Below are 26,959 nucleotides of genomic sequence, written 5' to 3'. Positions count from 1 at the left end.
GCTTATTTTCTTTCACATTTTATAACAGCTACCAATCAAAACATACACAGAACATTCAAATGAGTGCAAGTTTAGAGTTTGTGGTAGTAACAATTTTAAAGTCACCTTTATCATTAATTACATATCTCATATTCTCAATATTTATTCGTTCTCAATCGCCACTCGATGGGTTTTAGTATTTATGACTCGCACAAGAAAAAAAAAACAAATTGCTAATGGCTTTGAAAAAGCCCGAGAGTCAAATAGAGTGAAAAGATTAAAATTTTATAACTACGGTTAGTTCATTGTATTGAAATTCTAATCATTCCCATATTACAAGTGATTTTACCTGCATTTTCTATCCATACCATGGTAAGAGAAAGAGAGAAAGAGATAACCGTCGAGGAACTCACAATTATTATGATTGAGTACACAGCAAACTTGTAATTATCTCGTTATGATTCAATAACGCAACTTATGAAACGTGATTTTCTATTACATTGCATATACACATATTCATGTGCTTCCTTTGGACAAATTGTGGCAGTTAAATCACCCTTTTTATGCACCGTATATATATCATGATATATCTTTTCGCAGAAAAGTTGAGTGAAGAGAAGAGAACATTATGGCTTCAGCAAAAGTTAACAGAACTTACCATTTCCGAGAGTGAGATACACAATAAGACGAGATCTATGAGATACCCACACGTAATTTACATAATGCAAGTTCAATGGATTTTACCTGAAATGAGACAAGAATTGAAAACGCTTGTTAGAAAATTTACCACTAATTTGAAGCAATTTTAATGCAATTTTCCCTTTCAATTTGTATTACATTATTAATTTCTCATTAATTGCACGCGCAAAAAGCCTCATTTAGATCAACGGGATGCGATAGTATGGGCGTTTGGTAACAAGATCAAGAAATTGCCTGAATGAGAAATTACATTTCCTACCCAATGCTGATATAAAGTAGTTAGTTGATTTTAGAGTGGTTAAGCAAATTGTTGAAAATTCAATTCATACACCCCTAAACTTAGCTTCAATTTAAAATAAATCAAATTTGAATGGATTATTTGACAAGTGTTCAATTGTCAAAAAATTGAGAGAAATTTCATGTATATAGAAAATTTTAGAAAACTTAGATTTAGATATAGATTTAGAAGAGGGGGCGATCAAAGTTGACCACTATACCTAGGCCACTGTATTGGGCCCATTATGCTTCCCCTAAAGAATTTTCCCCTATTTGGGGAAAGTACTCTCTCTTCGAACGTTCATACCCTCGAATAATGTTAATTTTCTTTATGTTTTCCTAAGAGACTTTATTTCTATTAAATATTAGTTAGCTTATTATTAATTATTGATAATTTTGTGACAATCATGTGGAAATCTTTTAAGAAAAGTAAAAGAAATTCAGATTATTCGAAGGCATGAACGTTCGAAGAGAGAGTACTTTCCCCTAAGGGCAGGGTGTACTAAGTCAACCCGTTCTCCGGATAAACTCCAACAAACAGGTCAGTTGTATCCCTGGTAATTCACTTTGAGGTAGTACCGCTTTAAGGCCTCTACACATTGGAAGAAATTTTCAAAAAAAAAATCCTTTTTTGAAGAAAATGGTCGCTAGTAGAAAGTACTCTCCCTTCGAACGTTCATGCCTTCGAAGAATGTGGATTTTCTTTTAGTGTTCCTAAGAGACTTACACATTTCTATTAAATATTAGTTGGCTTATATTCAATTGTTGATAATTCCAATTTAGTGTAAATCTCTTACGAAAAACAAAAGAAATTCACATTATTCGAAGGAATGAACGTACGAAGAGAAAGCACTTTCCCCTATAGCTGTAGACGAAAAAGTCAACATTCTGTCAAAAATGCAATTTTTGGCAAAAAATGATTCTAATTAGATGTATGGTAGCCAGTCCCTGAGCCTTCTACACGAGAACCATTTGTGAATAGTGCAACCTCTCCAGGTTTAATAAGTTCCCGCTCACGGTACCATATTTTGGTAAGAACAATCAGTAAAAATTTAATTTGTTCGGTATATTATTAAAACGAAAATCGTGAATTGCAAATAAATTGAGCATTTTGATTTTTTATTTACCAAAAATGTTTTCAATATTAGTATTATGTGTGATTCCATCACTGAGAGAAATCTGAAAAAGTTAAAATAACATTCCGGAAATGTCAATTTTAGCCTGCAGTATTGATTCGAAATCGGTGTAAATATTACCCTTTTAGGTGTATTAGGGGTTAAAGTTACCTTTTTTCATGTTAATTTTACCCTTAAAAAGGTGTAAAATTAACATTAAAATGTTGATATATTTTTACACCTAAAAAGTGTTAAAGTTATGAGGAAAAAAAGTTAATCGCACCCTCTTTTTTTCTCAGTGTACGATTACGTTTCATATCAAAAAACTATTGATTCGATAAAGAGCCCTACACAAAAAGGGTATATATGGGAAGCTATCCACACATCCACAGTTTTCGTCAATAATTGCATATTCAACAGAATTTTGACTTTTCCACCTATAGTAGAGTAGACGATTTCCTTCAAAATAGCATTTTTTGACGAAAATTGCGCTCAATATGTAGAGACTTCAAGTCTTGCAATTTCAAAACTTTGTTTTTTTTTTTTAATAATACAACTTTTTTTAAGAACATTTTCTTCAAGCTTTGAGTCATTGAGAACTAAATTATAGTAGATAGATCCTTTAGAAAATTCTGACACAATAATGCACGGTCAAGAGGAAGCGTCGAATTAAATGGTATTTTACTTTCAAAACACAATTTTTCAAATTTGTAAACAAGATCTTTCAAAAATTAATAAACTGATTTCATTATACACTCTTTCCTAGAGAGGATTTTTCACCAACTGAACGAAGGATTTTTTGTTGATTTGATTAAAGCTTGTTTTATAAGACGAAAAGTAATAAAAAGTATGCTGAAAATTGTTTTTTTATGTATAAGATCCTTACAAAACCCCTAATTTCATTTCTTTTTAAATCTTTTGATCACGTACGGTAGATGCATTAATTCTGGATTTTCTACACTTATGGACAGCTTGCAAAAACCTAAAGTTCTGACCTAAGACAGATTTCGAAAAATTACTAAATTATCGCTATGATGTGACTAACAATTTTGTGATTTTTCGAAATTTGTTTAAGTTAAGAATTGAAGATTTTTGCAAGCTGTCCATAAGTGTATACGACCACAAGTGATGTCTCCACTATATAAGTGTAATTCACCTACTAACCAAAAATATTTGGTTTCTTGACTTCAGAAAAATCTACTATGATTGTAGCACGAATGCTACAGGTGTCACACCAGAAAATGCTGGGTACCCTTCATCGCTAGCCTCCCGGAGATTGAGCCCCATTGCCCATTCCGAAAAGGCCACGAATCCCGCGTCCTCCTCGCTTCACTGGTGAAGACCGACTGAGGAGCCGATTCGATTGTGCCTACGGAATAACTCGTCGAGCCCTCACAACCCCATATAGCGGAATTATAGCGATGTCATAACGTGAAGTTAGCCGCAGTTATAGCACCCCTCAAGTCACCACCCCAGCTGAACAGTGATTGGTACCGTTAGCTTAGAAGAGTCTTCGTCAGGAGGGGCTTTCTCCTTCCAACTCCTTCAGGCTCAACAGTCCTACTACATGATTAAGTCTGTCCATCATAAAGATAGGTTTTTCAAAGGAGTCTTTAAATGAACACTTCAGAATAATTCAAATGTTCTTTACATTCAAAACTTTTCTTTACTTTTCGAGACCCACATAACCCCTAAGCATTCTACTGTATGAAGCAGAAGGCCTCATTCTTCACTTGCAGTATTTTCCCATAAACACTAAAATAAATTTACATCGCAGTATTTTCGCAAATAAACTCTGCTAGATCACTAAAGGTAAGAGCGTCTGTGGTCAATCTAATCAAAACAATCTGTCCGAGTAATTGAAAATCAATTTGGTGCAATTAACTGTCGAACTCGCGGCCAAGAATTCAATACCATCCCAATGTCCGGTCATTAATCAATCTTAATTATCGTACTCTCAGCCGCGATCGTAGCACTATCTCTTGTATACATAAGACCATAACTAGCAAAAACGGACGCTTATTATGCTGTATGCTGTGTATACAAAAATCCATCAGCTGTATTGGAAAAATAGTAAAAATTGCTCGGTACAGGCGTGTAATCAATATTTTCCTGCAATTTCGTCTCACCTGAACCACACATTGAACGGACAGATTTCGATTAAGTACACTTTCGAAATCACAAATCACACTCCCAACCCACTCTGCAGGCTTGGGAGCTCCTATATGTGAGAAAGATAGTCCGTGGAATTCCAGTGTTCAAAACCCGGAATATACTCCCAATGATAAGTCTCTCTCTCTGGCGAAGTGGATTGTAACTTTCAGCACACAGACTCAGCATTTAGAGGCTCGATATCTGTCCATATGATCGGACTTGCTAATCACTATAATTCACATTTGTTTGACTTTATGCCTACACTTATCTTACCTCTTTCTCTCCACGATTTTGCTTCTTTGCTTGAGCACTCCTCACCATCCATATACAACTCCTTTTTCCTCAGTTCCTCTACCATGATTCTGTGCGTGCGATCAAAAAGTATGACTTGCAGCTAAAAAGCACCACATACCTATACTTTACAGCCACAATTTCATATTACTTCACCCATCGTGTAATGAGGAGTTTTGCCCTAAACAATTTCTGTATTTATTGCACAGAGAAATTCTTTTTGCACATTATCATCTAATAAGACTCACTGAAATATTAGCATAAGCAATTTTCTCGTAAAATTTTCCTACCATTAAATGTTGTATATTAAACAGCACGTCAAATGGTAAATATCTCAATCAAAGTACTATTTTTTTACCCATTTTAAACAACTTACAACTTAAAAGAAATTTCTAAGATACTTATTATTGCTTGTATTTTGTAAACATATTTTTTTGTAGCTCGACACGTCAATAAAGGAATGCATTTTACAAGAACTAGATCTCACTCACATTTCTTAATGTGTTAAACTCATATGTATTGCAAAACATTACTTATTATGCTCATAAAATATGACTAAATGCAAATTCAAATGAAGCATATTTACTCAAAAATTGCGTGAAGATTGCCTACTCCACTTATAAAAATAAGTGCTTAGGAAAATACAGGCGATTTCTCATTCAATTTGCACAATTATGTTGACTAAGGGTTTGGGAATTTTAAGTAAAGAACACTTCCCAGAGGCATTTGAGAGAGAAAACAGTACCCTCAAGCGTATAGGAACAGGTCGCTATTAAATTATTGTTAATGCAATGCTATAATTATAGGTATTGTTCATGCTCTTAAATAAAAGCTTTGGTCAAGTCATTTATTAAATCCTTAATTAGGCATATATTAAGCGAAAGTACTGACATCTTACGGAAAGGAGTTTAAACTGAAAAAAAAGAAATTCGATGGACACATGTAAACGATTGGATAGAACGAGATAAATTAATCTGGCATCTCAGAAAACATAACCTCCATTACATAACTTCAATTAGTTGAGATGTCCTTTACAATCTCAGCTTTAGAGTCCTAGGTTAAATACGACCTCGTCAGATTAGGTCCAAATTTTGGATTTACATGTTTTGACACTGATAGATCACGAATATCCTGTGTCAAAAATCGATTTTTGTGGTCTACCCAACCCGTCTTGTTCGTCTTGTCGGACCATCCTATAACCAATTCTAAAAAGAGAATGGAGAATGATATCGACAAGTGATTTTCAGCAAGCTTAAATTCCAATATCTATCAATAGTAAGGATCCGTTAAATTTACAATGTCTATTCTTATAAACATAAAAAATTTAATTTGGTAAATTTGACTAAAGGTCCTTTATTTATAGTCGCAGAAGCTTGTAATCCGTGAATGCTATGCTGCCCACAAATGTCTCAAATTCGGTTAAATCCTGGAGCTCATATCTTCAAACTCTCATATATCTTCCCTTTAGCCCCACAAACTTGCCTTTCTGTAGTACAACTTCTCCATATTTTCGATATAAGGTAAGTGTGCATAATTCCAGCCAGCTTGTAATTTCGGTCATATTTTTTGTTCCTCGAATTTTCATGAATTTTTGGTTTTTACATACTCTAGAGATTATACAGTGCAAAAGAAAAACAAAAAGTGCAGATTCCACAAACAAGATTATATAAAAGGACATTTGAATAATTCCCAATGGGCAAAGACCTATAAGAATGAAGGTGGCCGAAATAAGGCACCAAAGCTATGTCAACATTTTTATTTATTTTAAAATGTATTCAGAATGATTTTAGAGTAAATAAAGACAATAAACCGTCTACAAGGTTCCAAACAATACTCCTTAAAAAGAAGTAATAAAAATATTCAATTTGTATTACTAATATTGCATTTAAAACTTGAGACCTTGGCGCTTGCATGCAACTATGCCGAAATTTGGCATACTTACCCTACCTATTATAAACTCATAATTCTATTGATTTTCTTGCTTCAGATGCTTCAGATACAACTAGAACTATGATGGAATTTGAGGAGATTTAGTCCAGTACAAGTTGAAGCTACCTCAAACAGAATGTTAGTCCGAATAAAGCAACGTGCTCATAACGCTTTGAAGTATTTTTATGATATTTTTTTTGAGAAATAAGAAAAAATAATACTCTCTCCGTTCCGAAATAAATCGTACGTTTGGGGAAAGAATGAGGATTAAGGAATGGTTTTAGAGAATGTTTTCGTTAATTGAAAATATCTTTTGTATGAATTACCCTCCATGTTCAGGGATAATATGGGGGTCCTACAACGATGGTAAGTTGAGGAACCCATACCTATGTTGAAATGTTGAAACCTATGAGTCATTGGTCTTTAAATAAGTGCTTAGTAAAAGCATTTTTTAGGCCTTTGGTCTTTAGTAGGGTGGAATAACCGGCTATCGCCATGTTTAGGAAAAAATAAAATTCATTTAATCATAACTTTTGAATCCTTGTTACAAGATAAGTCAAATTTGACACAAAGTTACTTAGATGTATTGGCTCTAGATACGTGAAAACAATAATCCTAGAACATAACGCTGGACTACTTAAAAAACTGATTTTTATTAATAATGCAAAAATAACCATTTCGTCGCCACTTTTTACCACTTTTCGCCAGTTTTGTAAAATTTGTAACCACTTCTCGCCACCCACTTGAAAAGAACCACACTCGGTTATTTTAGGCAATGCTATGAAAAGAATACATTCACCATTTCTCTTTCCTTGTGATCACTTTATTATTACTCTCTTTAAATGATTTTTCTTAACTTTTATTTGAGAAATCAAATTATGGGGCTTTTGCAGAAAGTAAACAATGCAGATTTGACAACTGAGAATGTACGAAGTGAAGTTAGCGTCGCCTATTGAAAAGATATGGCGACAGGTGGTAAAATAAATTCCAGAATATTACCACTTCTCGCCATGCCTCATTTTTATACAAAAATAATATAAAATGAAATATTAATTGACTAAATACGAATTTTATGCATTCCACAAGTGCAATTAAATATTCAATAGACAAATTATTTACCCAAATAGGTATTTTTGGCCTGATGAAAATTTGACGACACTTAGTACATTTGGTAAGAGATGTTGGATTCGATGCACTTGCTTAAAATATTGCTCTAAAAAGTGATCAAAATCGTGAATCCAAAACGAATAATTATTATTTTTCGATTCTATGCGTAGAAGCAGAAACAATACAAAAAAATTGCGACTCATTTATTTCATAAATTGCGAAAAATAGCGATTTCAATGTAAGTGGCGAGAAGTGGGGCACTGGCGAGAACTGGTGATTCCACCCTACAAAGTACTTAATAAAGGATCTTTACTAAAGCTTTAAGCAATTAGGGTTGAGGATCTGTCATGTAAATTTATTTTCGCTATCCGCCACTAAACGCTGATGTATATCGTATTCTCATATATATATATATATATTTTTTTTTTTTTTAAATAGGCCATATTATATTATTTATTTATTTATTTATTATTATTGTTATTATTAAGTGGATGATCTACAACTTCTTAAAATCAAGACATTATTCAGCATTAAGAACTTATTAAGTTCCTAATAAGTATGTTATGTGCTTTCTGAGAAGTATCAGTGAACTTTCGTCAATTTATTTCGAAGAGCTGAATTTAATTTAAATAATTCGGTTAAGTCCTATATGAAGATTGACTAACTGATCAAAACTAATTGCGTGTTCATCCTAGCGTGGCATAGGACCTAAAACATAATTCTAAGTTACTGAAAATTCTGTATACAGCAAAATGAACCTCACTTTGTATTCAAACATTTATGAACATATTAGGAATGGGTCCGGGTCAAAATCCCGAACGCCAAAATCCCGAAAGCCAAAAACCCGAACGCCAAAATCCCGAAAGCCAAAATCCCGAAAGCCAAAAACTCGAATGGGCCAAAATCCCGAAAGCTAAAATCCCGAATTGTTAAAAGTGTCATAGCTACTCCCACGATTGCACTCGCGCTTGCTGGAGGCAAAAGGAAATCTTCTGTGCCTTGGGAAATTATTCTAAACATTTTCCTCCATATAATTTCATCAATTTGAGGATTTTGAAAATTCGGGATTTTGGCTTTCGGGATTTTGGCTTTCGGGATTTTGGTTTTCGGGATTTTGGCTTTCGGTATTTTGGCTGCCACCGATTCGGAATAAAATGAAAAGTGCTTTTGAGACATCTAGCTGAATATCAGGATCAAATAAATTCATCTCGTTTTGCAATGTTCCAATATATGTACTTAATAGAAGACCTTAAAGTAAAAGTTATTGTTAGTATTACCCGATGCAAATAAGCTGATTTAATGCCATAAAACGGTTAGCCGCGGGAACTTATTCACACTTCAACGTGTTCATTAAACGGTGTTGAACTGTCTCGAGTGTTCATCGCATGGAAGTGACATTTGCTAACATCAAAAGTGCTAGGAGAAATCCTTCAGAGGAAATTCTGGGATATTCTCTATGTTAGAACGACGTTATGAGGATTAAAACATCAATCTGACTATTCAAAATTAAACACAAAGTCAGTATCTTTATAAAAAGTTCTCTCTACGAAGGAAACATCATTCAACTATCATAAAATAACTGACATGTATCTTGAATATAATTGGCACAAAAAGTCGTTAAAATCAAACAAATTAATTAATTTGAGTTGCAAAATCATTATTATGGTCAATTTTAGATATCACTTATACTAACCCTCTATTTGATTTTTCCCATTCACTGCTACTTGATTCCCATCTACTGTCAAGTGTTATAATTTACTGCCAATTTTTTGCCAGTCTCTCCATATACCATCAAAATATTCCCCGCGTAGTCCAAACACAGATTGAGATTTAAGTCGTATAAATCAATAAATGTGCAATAGTGTTATTTATGACTCTAGTCTGTCACAAGTGTGTAATTGAAATTAATATGGTGCAGTATGCTTCATTTGCATATTGCAAATCCATGAAACTTTAGTAAACAAATTATACACTTTGCCTCACATGTTAGCCCCTTCTGTATGCATTTAATTTGCTATTTTGCCAGCCAAAAGACGACATAAAATATGTAGGAAAAAAAAAGCTGCAAAAGAAAATCTCACACACATCACAAATAATTCCAACCTACGAACTATCTATTTGATATAGCCCCAACACTATATGCAATTCTCCGCGGAAATCTGATTAAAGACAAATGGCCAGTGGCAAGAGATTTTAATCTATAATACCCATTTCAACTTTAAGAGTCTCTTGCAAATGGGTGAATACGATAAATTTTTCGTGCGTGTGTTTATTCAATAACTTCAATTTTTCGAACGGGGACGGAAAAATAACCAGCCACTGGGTAAATATTGAAAAGGAGGCACAAAATTCCAAAAGAAAATAAATGTTATCTCACGCCAACATTATTTTGAGAAGCTCAATCGCAATATTTCTACATATTGCCATTACTAATGACAAAGTCAATATTGAATGTCGGACGAAGACATTGCATTTGGCAAAGAGATGGGTACACAAATTGAAAAGTATAATATTAAGTGTGTACTTTTGTAAATTGGAAACTCCTAAAATTAAAACCATTGATGAGCTGGAAGAGTTGGTTTCTCAATTTAGCTTTTATTAAATTAGCTTTAATCTAAGAACTAACGCTATTGGGGGAGATAGGTCTACTTTGAGCTGTGAGGTTACATTGATACACGATTTTTTCATATTTGTAAAGAAAGCTTGGCCTTGCGATGATTGATTTAAATCCACAATTGTTTTATCTATCTGACTTCTAAATTACCCCACCTTTCCCTATACGGTTTACAACATTTATAAAAAAAAAAACTCAACTAGGGTAAGGGCTCATAATTTTGGACAGGGTGCTCATAATCATCAATTTTCTAAGTTTGAAGTGGGCTATTTTCAATACTAATTGATTTTTTTGTTACTCTCTTTTCAGAAGGGTTGTTTAGAAACTTGGCAAGGGTTTATTGTCTTTGTTTCTTTTACAAAAATTAGTCTTAATCCGGTTAAAAATGAATTGATATGTAGAGGTGAATTTGACTCGAATTTTGGACAACTTGGTTATTAATTTGGACAACTTGGCTGCAAATTTGGACAGCTAATCCACCTCAACAGGATGGCCATTGTTCTTCATTTCATAAACCAATCTTACCAAGTCCTCTTCCTGTTCATGTAAGGGAAATAAAGAATGTTACAAGAAGCCCGGAAACTTTCCATATCATTCATTAAATTGAGTTGACTTCGGTACTCCAGGTACGTGCGAATTAGCGCATTCCTTGACCTGTCCGGGAGCACTTCAAGGCTTTTCTCACTACATGTCTTTCGTATAGAAGGTACTCCTTTGTTTCTCCAGGCATTTGTCCAACCTAGTCATCACAAAAGCTAAAACTTCACGAAATTTTGTGAGAAAAACACCTGTTCAAAATAAGGAGTATCACCTCACTGGTGAATGTCTTAAAAAATTTCCCATTTTTCACACGAAAAATCTAATTCACAAGGCAAATCTCACTTCGAGACAAATGTACAAATCACCACTAACGTGAATCAACACAATATTCAATGAATATTCAATAATATCACTCAAAAAAGGCGAAGAAAAATTGTTAGTACTTCGCAACAGCTAAGTAAGACTGAAGTAAACACAAAGTTCTGTCATATTTATCGTAAGCAATTGCTCACACTGAATTTTCAACAAAGCAATTTCAACTCAAATCATATTCAAAATTTAACGTATTTAGTGTTAAAATCTTCTAATCTTTTATAATATCACTTAAAAACGAGGAAAAAATGTTAGTACTTCATCACAGCAAAATAAGACTGAAGTAAACACGAAGTTCTGTCATACTTTCTCTTAAGGAATTGTTCACACTGAAGTTTCAATAAAGCAAAATAAACTCAACTCATATTCAAAATTTAATGAATTTACTGTTGAAATTTTCCAAAAACGACAAATATTAAGATAGAATTCATTATAAATATTGGAAAAAAATCCGTAAGTTTAATCAAATTTTTCAGTGTCCAATTTTACCCTCAAATTGTCCAAATTTAGAAACTGTCCAAAAATATGAGCTCTTACCCTAATGCTTACTAATGCTAATTGTGAGTAATCAGAGATTTCTCAACCTTTACATAGGTATATATAAGACGATATGTGACTACTTAGAGCATTGATTGCATTATAATAATACGCTTAAAATATTGTATGAGATTTAATATTTAATTAAATGCAGGTAAAGATTAAATAACAAACATAATTCAAAATGTACAAATTTCGCAATAAATTTGTGATTCAGCCCAAATATAATAGAAATAATTTAATTAAAATAAAATCTTGTTTGGCTCCTTTTGAAAAAAAAAAGAAATTAAAACTTGCCCCACATATATTTTTGTGACAATTTTTCCTCAATTTCATCAGAATTTACTCGTGCTTATGAGCTTCAAACTTTATATGTTATATTGCAAAACTTCTCACCCAATCAATTATGGCGATCATCCAATCAAATTTTATAGCCAAGTAATTCCCATAATCAGTGAAATACACTTTTTGCTGCTCTTGGAAGTCCATAAAGAGTAGCACCAATTATTTCCACAGTGAGTATCCAAACATGGAGCTGTGAAAATGTCTCTGATTTCCAATTGAAATTTCTCTGCAGTGACAAATTTTCATGTTTCAATATTTTGATCACTAATACAAAAAAAAAACACTTTTAAATTGACATCCAACAGAGTGGTGTTCTGAAATGGCAATTCAACGGAAAAACTTGTGGACACCGTATATTTACCGTGTCACCTGAATTGAGGCTTTCTTTTGCAGAAAAACATACGATTTGCAATGAGATAAAATACACGATTAGCAATCTAATCTAATATCGATTGCCAAGGAGGTGAGAGTCTTGTTGTCGCCAAGATATACTTTATATTCTCCACCCAGTTTGACAATTTAAGAGGACGATATAACTCCATCAAGTTGCGCAACTCTACAACTCTTCGACTACCTTCTACTTAAGCCTCCGTGCAATTGCGTATGCATGGATAAATAGTGAAATTATAATGTAAATAGCGGCAAAGTTAACTGTCCCAAAGACATGTGTAAAATTCTTCGCATGTGAATTTTTCTCCAGTGTCTCTTGCCATTTTTTTTAACATCGTTACCTGAAGTTTGTTTGCACTAAAGTCACTAAATGAGTATGTAAAAAAAAAGAATTTAGAAAAAAAACATAGGGAGGAAGAAAGAGTGAAATCGCAGACTTTTGCTACTCGACACACTTCGTAGGTCTCTCTTGTGACATTTTTACCCAACATATTTTGTAAGACTTTGTACGCCTCTTTTTCTTTTGCATTCCCTGGATCGTATACTTTGACTTTCCGGTACAAGACACTTGCAGTCGTAATTAATACTCTGAATGACAAAATTAAGTGAAATATTTTTATGAGAAAAAATAGTTACAAGCATACAATGTTGCTCAAACTTTCATTTGAACAATTTACTAAAGAGTGCTGAACTTACGGCTTACACTGAAGATTATCCAAATTAAGGAACATTTTCTGCATCTTGAAGATTAAGAAAGTTTCTCATTCCTTCTCAATTTTCCTTAATCATCTCCTGTTAGAGGAGATGCAAGATTTCGACAATTGAAAGTGTATACTAAAATGGATTGAAGAGACGTAAGATAATCATATTCAATCAAATTGAAGGATAAATTAAATTTATTCAATTTCACTGAATATCAGAAATACTGCAGGAGCAACAAGTAGCGGAAGCTAAAGCAGTAGTAATCAACAAGGATCCGTATAGTAGTATATTAATATTTTCATTAGGGTCTTTTCAAAATTGAAATGCTTTACTGACCAAACTTGATCTTTCTACTTACAAAGTTTGCATTTTTTTTAACTGAAAAACAAATTTTGAAAAGTTGAATTAAATTTCGAATCTTATGGCGCTGACACACCTTTCAATTTAGTAAAATTCAAAAGATTGAAATTTTACCTCTTGTTTTTTCAAAAAACAAGATATGTTTATCTCTTTCTATCAAATGAAAATTGAAATTTCAATTTCATTTTCAATTTCAACTTGAAAGAGACAGCTATATTTAATTTAAGTTTGAAAAAGTAACTGTGTTATTATCACACTTGCGCATTAACATTTTAATATGATTCACATTAATTGTCGCTGGTGAGAGTCTAAATGTGTAATTTGTGTGTTTGAATCATTTTATAATTCAAAATTTGATCTATTTGTTGATAAAAAGGTAGACTTGACCCGCTAAATTTGATATAAATTGAATTATAGCATTAATGCGAAAAATTAATGCGATTTTCTCTTTAATTTTTTAATGTGAAAAATATTTATGCTTTAGGGAAATTTAAACTTATTTTTGCAGGCCAAGTCCACTTCTTTATCAATAAATAGAAAAACCCGAAATATTAAGTGACTCGAATTCACAAATAACATGTTTGGACGCTCACAACCGACAATTAATGTGAATGACATTAAAATTTCAATGTGCATGTGTGATAACGCCGTAAGAGTTGAAATTTCAATCGATTGAATTTTACTAAACTGGAAAGGTGTGCTAGCGCATTAAATTTTCTATTAGCCAAAATTTAATTTTTTATTAATTAAATTAATTTTTTCTGCTGAATTTTTAATTACTGACCAGTTGGACTTTTTCACAGGCACAATTTGCAATTTAACTTATCAAATTTGATAAATGATGAAACCCATATCTTATCAAATTTTATGTTTCCCCAATTTGGCTTTTTATGTTTCCGTCACACCTCTTAGATCAGGAGAATTTCATAAAACCGAAATTCGCTTCTCTCTTTCTCAAACCTATTACATGTCTACCCCGCAGTCTTCTTCTTGTTTAAAATATCATAGCAAATTGAATTTAGCTCAATCGAATTTGGTGTGCGAAAAAATGAGTTAGACATTGACAAAACGTTTACGAAAGCAAGGGATGTAAAATTTGACCGAACTTAATTTATTATACGTCTAGCACACCTTTTATCTCGGTATAATTTTATGAAATCAAAATTCACATTTCTTTCTTTCTCAAAATATTTGCGTATCCAACTCTTTTGGTCTCAAAATTAGATTGACCTAAATTGAATTTCTTATGATGTTCAAAAGAAGAACGAGAGTCCCAAAGAGTGGATAGGCATACGGAAAGCTTTTAAGTAATAAAGAGATGAAGATTTCGATTACATGAAATGTTCCTGATCTAAAACGTGTGTTGGACTCAAAAATTGGACTCAAAAATCAATTTTGATCCTTATGGCTTCGGCACACCTTTTTGATGAGGAAAATTTCATGAAATCGAAATTCGAATCCCTTTCTTTCTCACGTATTTTGCGTATGACTATCTCATTCTTTCACATACCAAATTCGATTGAGCTAAATTGAATTTGGAGTGATGTTTAAAAAGTAACAAGAAGAGTGCGAAAGAATGAGGTAGACATATGCAAAACATGTGAGACAGAAAAGCATTCGAATTTCGACTTCATGAAATTTTCCTGATCTAAAGGGTGTGCCGAAGCCATAAGGATCAAAATTGATTTTTGAGTCCAATTTCAATTCATTCTTGAAATTCATTATTTAATTATTATCGGAAATTACTGGAATTTATCAGAATTTTTACTGACAGTTTTTACCAAAATGATACCCATTTTGTTTTCGATTTTTTAATTTGAGCAGATTTCGAACATTCATACAGAAGTCAAAATTCGCCTCTATTCCAAAAATATCCAATTTTAATAACTTATTGCGACAAAAATTGAAAAATATTACGTCTTTTTTCCATCCTGTAACTGTTTAGACATTTGAAATCAAACTGTTAACGATAGAGGGTTACGGTCTTCTGTGGACTCTTCCAAAAGCATATTTTTTGGATAGGTACAATGGGATATGGAAGCGAACTTAAATTGGATTTTTTCCAGATTTGCTCACAGTTTAAGATAAAGAAAGTAATTCTAATAAATCTCAGCCAGAATACCTCGAAGAAGTATACTCTTAAGTGTAAAGCCCGTATTATAAGGGATTGGACCTAAGGTTTAGCCATAAGGCTTAACTCCTCTAATTACTTATTAGTCAATATTTTTATTGAAAATTTTAATTTAGGATTGGATTACTAAGGGAAAGTAATAAATTTGATTCTGAAAAACTAATAAAATTGGTTGCTATAAACCTTCGAAAACTGGGCCAAACCTATATTCCGAAAACCGATTAAGGCTTGCACCTATTTGTGATCTTCTTTCAACTTTTACCAATCTAAAACAATGAGAAAATTTCAAAATTCCATTTTAAGCCCGATTACAAATTACCCCATTGTACCCTATTTAGGAAACGTTGCATTTTTTTTTTATTTCTAGGTATGTTTATAAATTTAAATGCTCTGCAGAAAAGTCAAAAATACTTATACTTCAAAAACTAATACTATAAACATTTTGCTTCAATATAACAAACACTCTGAAGAGATCTAATCACAAACAAACACAAAATGCAACAAATGGATTTAAACTAGACAATGGTATTAATTTATGCTATTGCAGTTTGTGAATCGTGTTGAACAGAAGTTTCGATTTGTCGTTTGATTTTGCATTCACCTGTTCTGTGACACATACCATAAACTTATACATAACTTCATCTTCATGCCTCCGAAAAGTTCCTGCCACAAGCTCACATGACACTGTACATTGTTATTGAACTCATATAAATTACCCATTGTATATTATTAAATTTCTCCCCATCAGCTTCAGTGTTTGCACATTATTTCCCTTTGGCGACATTTTATCACAAATACTCCACCAAAAAACGAGAGACAGTGCTTAATGGTATTTTATCTCACTATGGTGAATTCATAGTCGAATAAATTATATTAATGATATTTGGCAGAATAGTGTACAATAAAAATAAATTTATAAACACATTGATGGTTCTACAGTGCAAATATTGTGAAATATTGAATGCAATTTTTTTTTTGGGGGGGTAACTGCAATATGTGTGCCAAAATATATTACAATTATTCTCAATGTGCCCCAGACGTTGGCACTGTATGCATTTTTTTTCGTTCCCATTCAGTAAAGCCTTAGTAATTTTATTGGTAAATACTAAAAAAAAATTATTTTTTTTCGATGAGAAATGGAAATTTTTCTGAAACAAGGGGAAATGATCAGAGAGAATTTGCCGACAAATTTTTTGAATAATAAAGCTGAAAATGTTAATTTGCATTTTTCCGGTAGTTTTCCCCCTGTGATTCGCTTATAATCATACACTATTTACCGGTGAAGTGCTTACCAGCGGTGGACAGCATTGTAAAAAAAAAACGGAAAGAGCTGCGAGATCCACGTGAATATCATCTGCGAGAGTAGAGAATCAATTTGACACAGTCATAATTACAATAATTCACCGCGAAGTTCTTCAATGATGCAGCTTCATGGAGGAAGAAACTACGAGAATTTGTGGTCCACTGTTGGGGCCTTTTCATTGAGAATTTTTCGTTGAGAGGATTCAACTGCATGATTCTTGCAGGAGCTTGAGAGGTTGTGTGCTGCCAAAGGCCTCGAAGTTGGACAATGGCAGTGGCTTCAGAAGTAGCAGCTTCTGGTTACTGAATCTCTTCATAGCTGGATACCCTCTCTTGGCTCTCGTCCCCTCTATTGAAAATTGTCTGTATAACTTGGGCGAAGATGACAGAATAAAAAATGTTTGAAGGCGTGACTCTTTTCACAATGTAAAATATTCTTAATTGTGTATCTTAGAAAATTTCTTTCACCTCCTCTATGCCCCCTCAGCTCAAGAAAAAAAAATGACAAGGAGAAATTCATTAAGTCACAACAACTTGCTTTTTACTGTTTTCTTGTTCTTTTACACCATCATCCACCATTTACAAACATTTTTCTTATGTTACAAACGAGACAAAAATATATAGTTGAATGCAGTGAAAATATTGAGAAACAGAAGAAGGTGTGAGGCCCCCAAGGAAATTCTTTTTAATAGAAATCCATTTGTTGCTATTGAAAAATTTTAACACGAAAGACATCTATGGAATCTTTATTTTCTCTTCCTTGACTTGTGATGCCTTCAATTATTCATGCCACACTACCACCTACTCCAATCAAAAGTCTTGGCTCAGAATATTATAAGTTTAAATTCTTCTTTTTAAAATTATTATTTGTTAAGTTGTTTGAATTAGTAAAATTGAAATTGAATAAATTTTAAAGTATTTTAAAGTGGTATTATAAAGATTATGCTTCATAATATTTATAATAATAATAATAAATATAATAATAATGGCGCACCGTTTTATAGAGGAACTTAGGTCTTCCCGCAAGGAGAGTTTGGGATATCCGTTATTCTGGTTTCTTATACAGGGATAGGGTTGCCTGTACCGTGCCACGTAGATTCAAGTGCAATGAAGCTTACTGGATGCAGTTCAATGACAAAGCCAGATTTGAACTCGAGATATTTTCATCATAGAGAGAACACCCTTTCCCTTGATCCAATGAGTTCCTGATACAATTTAATTAAAACACCTGGATCTAGTTTGTTCACCACAAGCACTGAGTGCTAGCACTATCTGGACGAGTGATTCCTTTAACCGTCTGGAGGTACCTCATTTCGGCAGCTTGTACTCGCGATCTTGCTTTTTCGGTCATTACCCAACTCTTCATAATTCAGGCGAAATAGAATTTGAATGAATAATTTATATACGGGCAGTGCGAATATCAACATCTTATTAACAGTTGATCAAAATTCGATCAACAGTTTATCAATTTTTTTATAGTTAACAGCTATAATTCAGGCGAGATAGACTTGTAATCATGAAATATAGTATATTTACTGATATTGCAATTGGTCAGCAATAGCAGGAACATCATTTTGCGCCAAAGCTTGGTACACCACTCCATTCAATGGAACGATTTAGTTTAGAATTACAGTATTGCTCAGATGACATGAAAATCAATACATGATCAACTTTTAATAAACAGCTGATTAATTCTTTTACAGTTAACAGCTATAATTCAGGCGAGATAGAATTTAAATGAATAATTTATAAACTGACAGTACAAAGATTAACAGATGATCAACTTTTGAGCAACTTTTGAACAACTGTTGATAGAAAAAGCAGGTGGAATCTTTTGACCAACTTTAGTATCATGGATATATTCAATAAAATTAACAACAAAATCACAGAAGATCTGGGATTTTTTGGAGAATGCAATAATAATAATAATAATAATATATTACTCATCAGATTTTGTCAAATAGAAACAGAGTTCTTAACTATAATCAATTGTTGAAAATTTTGTTGGTTCTTAAGAATTTATTATTGCTCAATTGCCATCAACAAGTGATTATTTAGTTGGTTTTTATATTTGATAATTATTAGTTGATAAATTTTATACACAATTTTATCATTAAGTTGGTTTCGATTTTTATTGATTAACACTTGATAGAAATGTATGTAAAACTGATCAACTGTTGGTCAGAAAAATCGGAAAATCAACTTTTGTGTAGAAAAACTCAACTTTTTTTACCAACATGAGATCCCCGAGTAAGTAACAAAAACCTATAATCCCATAAGGCAGTGAATCACCGACAAATAGTTAAATTCTAAAGGCAGTTTATGAAGTCTTTATTTCTAATTTTCTTTTTCACTATTTTTGTAAACCAAACTTTGTAAAATTCATGTTAAAACTTTTGAATATAGTATAAAGTTCAAAAGTGTAGTAACACTGAACACTAATTTTATTGTTAAAAATTTTGTAATGTTATCAATATAATTTAAAAATAAATCGTTGTTGAAAGCAAAATTCTAGGGAAATGAAAAATGTTATTTCGTCATCTAAATTAAAATATAGTATAAATGAATTTTTGTTTTCGATCACCGATAATTCACTGGTCCTTATTGGGTTCAAGTCCAAATAATCAATATCAATTTTGATATTGATCGTAACTTGAGGTTTTTATTTATTTTGCAGTAATTCAGTTGACCATAGAACTACTTTCGCTATTGAATGACATTTTGAACGAATTTCCGGATATAATATTTCGAGATTGTTCAGGGAACCATTATGATCTACATTGCCTTCTATGGAACGATTTAGAGAAGTATCGATTAATTTTAAAGGCCTTCGATTCTTGGACCATTCTGATCAGGTACAAATTAGCTTTAAACAGGTTATAATTCGATATTTAACAAATTTTTTCTTTTAACATAAATCGCATTGTATTAATATCATATGAGAAATGTGTCCAAAGAAAATGAATTCGAGAATTCTGCAAAGTCTGAACACTTTTTCATTCTTTTTTTCTAAAATAAGAAAATCAATTTTGAGAAGTGCTTAACGTAGAAATCCATCACAATTTCTCTTCCTCCCAATACTTTCGGGATGAGACGATGATTTTATTGCCAAGAGGAAGGATTTTTCCAGACTTACATCTATATCTTTGAGCTTAACCATCCTCAGGAACATCTTTGACCTTTTGGAGAGTTATGTTGACATGAAAATAAATCCTTCAGTGCTCTTGATAGTATGATTTTTTGTTGTTGTTGAAAAAGATTCCCATCTTTAGAACTTCAAAGACCAATTTGGGAGCCTTTGAGTTCTCGAGCTCTATTGTTGAGTCCTTTCCCTCCCACCCCTTGGCCCCCCCATAAAAGTCGCCAAAGAATCCTCCAGATGGAAAAAATGTATTAAAGTCAAGAAAGGAAATTAGTCTGTGTACCCTTAAAGAATATGGGGATATGTTGGAAAGCATATAAGTGCAACATCTGGAACATTGAACGCAGAAATTAATTTTTTTTCCCAATTTCTTGTCTTTTTTTCTGTGCCTGATGCCTTCCCTCTTTTGTTGCCTTAGTGAGTGAGTTGATGAGGACTTTTTTTTTGTCATCTTGTCTCCATCCAAAGGGAATTATTGCCATCTGCAAAATAACGATAATCCTCGCGAGAGATGCCCCAAGATGGTCGAGGGAAGAAGTTATTGATGTCGAAATAATTACACCATCACCAACTGTGCTGGAGTTGAGCTTAGGAATTTCATGATAAATGAATTAGCCTCCATGGATGATTGCCATATATGTTATAGTACTCCTCTACCCTGGACTCAAGGGATAATTTGCACAATCCTCTGGATGGTCCACCCTCAATCCAGGGAACGCGAACAACTCCCACGGGATCCAAACGTGTTGGAACATCTGTCGAGTGGTATACCATCGAGTGCCCGATGATGTGTGATGCCAAAATGGCACAATAGCGCAACAGATTTACTACTAATTACCAACCAACTAATTACAGTGACATCCCTAAATGGATATTACTTGCATAATGAGATTCACATTGTTGCTTACACCAAATTGTCAAGCAATTTAATAGCATAGCCAAGAGCATGGCAATTATTGCACGGAAAAGAAAATAATTGTGATGCAAGAATTCCATCTGTACCACAGCTCTCTGTCATGCTTTTGTGTGAAAATTAAAACTTATCTTTCAGAAAATTATGCTAAAATGACACACAATCCATATCTCAAATGCAAATTGAGACTTTATGCATTTAATCAGTTTTATTATAATAGAGATTATCTTATTAAAGCCTTTTAAAATAATTCACAATGAATTTTTAAACGATATTTAGAAATATTATAAAAATAAAAAAAACAAAAAAATATTAAGTAGAATATCTAAAATCTGAATCTCTAAATTTATAACGATGATGGATGAATTCTAAATGTTAAATATGAGGTTAAAAAAAATCTAAAATGAGAAGGAAGTACCTCACATTTGCACTTAAATTAAAATGAAAAAAAACTCAATTTGTTTTGGCGTTAAAAACAAGAAGAAGAATGCGAAAAAGTGTGATAGACATATGCAAAACATTTAAGAAAAAAGGAATATGAATTTTGATTTTATGAAATTTTCCTGATCTTTAAGATGTGCCGCATTCAATCAAACCATGATCGTTTATTACTCGATTGAGCCTTTTCATCAAAATCGAAAATGTATTTTTAAAAATGTAACTTTGGAAAACTATAAGGTAAGTCAATTGAACTGCAACTTTTGAAAGTGCTGTATTTTTTTTTATTTGAAAATTAAACTTATTGACGATAACGAGAAAAAGTCAGAAAATAGTCAACATTTGAGGATCTATTTAAAATTTTGAATAAAATCATTTTTGGAATGGATAATAACCCTGTGTTAATGTTAATCAATGAACGCATCACGCGCTGCCCGAAGATGAGACTCCGGCATTTGAGACCATTCAAGACGAAGGACTGTCTTCAGCGTATTGACACTGGTATTTTTTAGTCATAATTGACCAAAAATATGCCCCTTTTAGAGAAGTCGAGAGCATTTGCATTCGCTGATCGTGGGGGCCAATGTGCGCTCGAAATCAATAACGAAACGTTATTTTTTTATTATTTTCAATCTTCTTTGACGCGTGATTTCTGTAATGGTTCCGAGGCTTATTAAAATCTCCACTATTTCTAACCGATTTTTCTGTGTACTCTCGGCTTTAGAGCTCCTTCCAAGACAATTTCCCGATACACATTGATATTCATTATGACCCCATAGTCCAAAAATACCAAAATAAAGTGATAATTTGACATCGCGGAAGTCCATACCATAAAAAATTATAGTCCTTGACTTCCGGTGGTCGTTCAAATGTTGAAATTTTAGTATAACTTTCCCTTAGGTAGACACAGCCATTTTACTTGTTCACGTATTGCTCAATTGGATAACTTTGCCCAAAAGGTATAGTGATCAGAGAAGCTGATATTCGGTAATTGGCTTTTAACGGCCAAGCGAAGCAACTCATTGACCCGATCGAGCATAACTTTTTCTTGAACATCGAAAAAATCTTATGCTTTTTGAATTTTTAAGGCTTCATAATAAAGGTCCTTTTCAAATATTTGTCTCATGGTTATTTGCGAAATGTGGGTTTGAGACCGTTAGGTCTTCACCTTGAGGACGATGATTGACAATGATGCGACTTTATTTACATAACCACTATGAAGTTTTATAATACTGGCAGTATCCCTGTATCCTTCAAAACCTAAAATATTTAATCTCATTCAGGTTTTTAAGGGCCCAAAAATAATCATCGGAACCTTTCCGGTCAAATATAGAGCAATCGTGCCACCATCTTTTAGTGCCATTACGGATAAAAAAATCACAAAAAAATTACATAAATGCTTTTGTGGACTTGTAACAAATAAAATTAACTAACTTTATGCAAAAATTGAGCATGCTGTCCCGAACGATTTCAAAGTTATAGTGATCTAAATTTAGTTGCAGTTCAATTGACTCACCCTGTATAAATAAACATTACACAGGTCCATTTTTAGGATATAATCTAAAAGTAATTAATTCCAGCATTCCGCAAAGCTTTGTCACCTTGCCAGCTCTCCAGATAGGTATTCCAATTTTCATAAATGCAAATAAAAGAAAAAAAATAATTCACCAAAAAAATCTTACATTTCAGAATTGAGAGAAAGATGTAAAATTGACTTGGAAGCTGAATCAAGAGAGTGAATCAATATTAATTAAACTTTAACTAGTTTCTTGCAATTGCCATCCGTTTGTTGAATTTTTCTTCAACTTTCGAAATTGATGAGAATTTCTCGATGGTGTTTGAAGTTCTTTAGATTTCAACACGCTACGACAATTTCCATAAGCTCAGCTCTCCATTGTCTTAATTGCAAATTCCATTCCATGGGTGAGTTATTTGTCTTTCTCGAGGGAAAATGAGGGCCAAAATGAAAGGGAAAGAGGAACAACCCTGTTAAGAAATTTCTTGCCAATTCTTCAATTTCATCTCCCTTGGGGGAAATTTTATTTAAATTACTGTAAATGAAAATAAAATGTACAAATATTGCGAGATATTTCTGTAGAGTATTTTTTTCTCACACACAAAAAAAATCCCATATACATTAAAAAAAAATACACATTATTAATATTTAAACAAAAAATATCGTTGTTCATCGAAGCGAAAAATAAATTTGCGATTTGAGCAAATACCACTTGAATATTTGTTATTTACTGTAATACTTTTTAATGGACACACAAAGCTCAGTCAATTTTTGGGAGGATGGTTCATCAAAGTATGGACTCAATTTCAGCCAAAAGAGATGTTATGCAAATAGAAAAATATCTCTTGCATTGTTTTGACTCTTTTTTTCTCTTTACCTTAACGAACAATACCCAAAAACTCACACCTTTTATTATTGGCAGATTGAAAGATGAGATTCTCATGAACCAGATGGTTTGTAGAAGAGAAAATCTTCTTTTTATTTTATGGCGTCAACATGAAAAAGTAAATACTGTTTGTATTTGAACAAATGATTCGAAAACAATTTTAAACACTTTAGTCATTCAGTTGGATGATGGCTCCGTATTTAATGACTCTTTTTTTTCATACCAAATAAATATATACAACAATCGATAAATTTTCAAAGAGAAAAAACCATGTGGCAAAAATGAGCCAGATTTGTTATAGACGGATTTTTGTTGTGATTCCAAACTACCACATTTAACTGATTTTATTGAATGTACAATCAATTTTCGCAGTAGATTTGGCATACATAGGGGAAACTCAGGCAGTATCGCATAAGGTAGCTTTTGTTTCTTACATTTGTTATATTTAGTAACTTTTAATATTTTATTCCAGTTAGTTTTAGTTCGTTTCATTCCAGTCTAACCAGTTTAGATTAAAAAGAGAAGTTTAGATTTTTTGGTCGTTTTGATTTTCACCTAAAAACCAAACATTTATAAGTTAAATAAATTAATCAAAGTGTCAATGCTCTCATATCTGTTTAACTCTTGATTTGTGTCTAAATTCAATTTTTTCAAGGTAAAATAAACTCCCTTATAATTCAAATGCGCTCAAAAGCTGATCCATTGCTCTAGCATTCTATCTCTTTAATAGTTGTGAGTCTATATATATTTTTTGATCCTTCAAACTAGATGTATATTCCACGCGAACGAAGGTATATAGTCTACGTATTAATTAGTCTTTTTCTTATTTTCTTAAATCATTTTTCGAATCTTCTGTGAAATTTGGGGGAGAAGGACAAGATGTTAATCATTCCCATGCATTTTAATCTTCAATATATCTCATATCGATACCTTTTGGTCCTTCGAACCAGATGGGTTCCTATGGAAAACTTGACAGTTTTTTTCTCAGTTCAGAACTTCACTTCAGAAAATTTCATCGTAAAACAGGATTTGGGACATTAGTACTTAGTCAATTTTCTTACAAAGACAGGTAGGATTATTTTTCAGGTGAATTTTGATATTAAGTTTTGTTAACTATGTACAACGACAAACTTGTTGGCGCTGGATATAAGTCGAATTGTGTTAAGTCGTAGGGCAGTCGCTCTGTGATACAAATGCCTCGGGTTCGAATACCCGTAAGGTCTCCAGGAATTTTTCTGGGTTTAACATTTTAACGACGAGACCGTTTTCTCTGACCGAAAATTAGCAATAAATATGAAACGGATAAACAAAACTTGTGAAACGACTTACATCTAACTTTAGAAAAATCAATAGAGGCTGATTTGGTGTATTTTTTGTCTCTATGAACGATAGATTATTTTCACTCTAATGAAAAATAACATGTTTGTATATTGTAGTTTCTTTTTCAAAACGGTTTTACTTAGAAAAATTTGTAAGTATAAAAAATAATTAAAATCAATTTTCAATATGTGAATTTATATATTCGCCATTTTTGAGCTTAAAAATTTACTATATAAAAAATAGCTGGAAACTTGCAAAAAATATCCTAGATTTTTTCAACCTTCTACTTTGTAATTACGTACAAACATAAAAAAAATAACTTTAGGTAGTCAGGAACAATTATTTTCTTTATGGGACACCGGTGTTCCAATCGCCCTTAACGGGTTAAAGGTATTCGAATTACAACCATATTCGAATTCGTGAGTAAAAATGTGTTATGTGCTGCACTGACCTACGGCTTAAACCAAGATACGGCTTATCATAACGGTAATCAAATTATTGATTAGACTTCAATCCCATTAGTTTTCCACTAAGCCGTCTCTCGACTTAAGCCGAAATGCCCTAGACAAACTTACGCCTTAAGCCGAGAGACGATTGAGCCTAATTATATTCAAAATAATGATTAGATTACATTTCTATCAGTTTTTAACTGATTCGTCGCTTGGCTTAAGCCGAGAAACACCTGAAGTTTGTGGGAAACTGATGGAAATGCAGTCAAATCAGTATTTTGATTATAATTACGGTTATCCGTCTTTCAAATTAAGTCGTAAGTGTTCCCAGCACATAAATCTGTCTAGGGCATTATATTTGCACTCTTTCAGTTTCTTGTTTTTTTTTTTTTTAAGTCATTTATTAATATGCGCAAGGTTTTCATAAATTCACCGAATTCTTGCAAAACCAAATGAAATTCGCATTGTTCAAATTTTTTGTGGATCTACCCCAGTTTGCCCTAATTCCCTTTAACGAGCTTTCATATTCAATTTTGATAGCACACATGAATGCGTGATATTTTGAGTGTTATCAATTATAAATGACTGGATAAAGCACAGAATTAAAAATCTAAATAGAGTGAAACTACATAAAAATCGATTCTCTCCGAATAAAACCATCGTTTGTATCTCGATAAGGAATGTTTCTCCATTTTATTGTTTATTGTGGCAAATAATTGCAATTCCAGAGGCTTTTCGACCTCCTGATGTCTTTGAGAAAGTAAGAAAAAATAAAAGTTTTATTTAACCCAAAATTTCTTCCCGCTGAGGAAGTCACGAAGTCATTTTTGGTTGCTCCTTGTAGATAATCCCATGAACCAAAGTTTGTAATAAAAAAAATGTCACCCACACAGTTGGAGATATATAATTTATTCTTATTGTGACGTTTCTTCTTCGATCTCCCCTGGTTATCACGCACATTTCGGCCACCAAGTTATTCTTTTTAAACTCCCGCCAAGAAAAATAAAGATACTCAATTCTATGCAACAGAAAAATATCGCAGAGAGTTACCAAATTCAATTGAAGACTTCTTCCACGGCTTTTTTCTTGTCGTTATGTTAACCCTTTTGCACTCAAAACACAATAAAATTGTGTTATTTTAGGATGCGCGAAATTGCATGGGGCAGTCAGAGACGAAGAGTATGAGAAAAAACAAGAGTTTATGGCCCAAGTTTTGGAGCACTTTCAAGAAGACAGAGAGAGACGAGAAATCGAGGGGTCGTTTATAGAATTAAGCATTCACGTTTCAAATTAGCATAAACGAACAAGCAAACAAAATTACCAAAGGAATTGCTAGAAGATTTATTGTGACTGCAACTAAAAAGAGGTTCTTTGGGGAACAACCAGCCCAAATGAAAAAAAAAAGTTATAAATAAAATTTTGTGAATCCGAAAATACGATACAATTGAGGGA

The 26,959-nt window shown here is 32.7% G+C and overlaps 1 protein-coding gene across 1 annotated transcript in view; it reads right to left on the bottom strand.

The window, feature by feature from the left end:
• Window positions 1–683: 683 nt before the first annotated feature.
• The window catches only part of LOC129804100 (possible lysine-specific histone demethylase 1), a 145,838-nt gene continuing 119,562 nt past the window's right edge, over window positions 684–26,959 (bottom strand). Inside the window, exon 3 of the mRNA XM_055851171.1 lies at window positions 684–723. Coding sequence (XP_055707146.1) covers window positions 710–723 — 14 coding nt within the window. The 3' untranslated portion in view covers window positions 684–709. The remainder of the gene's footprint in view (window positions 724–26,959) is intronic.

Source organism: Phlebotomus papatasi, chromosome 2, assembly GCF_024763615.1.
Source record: "Phlebotomus papatasi isolate M1 chromosome 2, Ppap_2.1, whole genome shotgun sequence".
NCBI lineage: Eukaryota > Metazoa > Arthropoda > Insecta > Diptera > Psychodidae > Phlebotomus > Phlebotomus papatasi.
The sequence above is the reverse complement of the archived record's forward strand: the minus strand, read 5'-3'. Positions and strand labels throughout refer to the sequence as shown.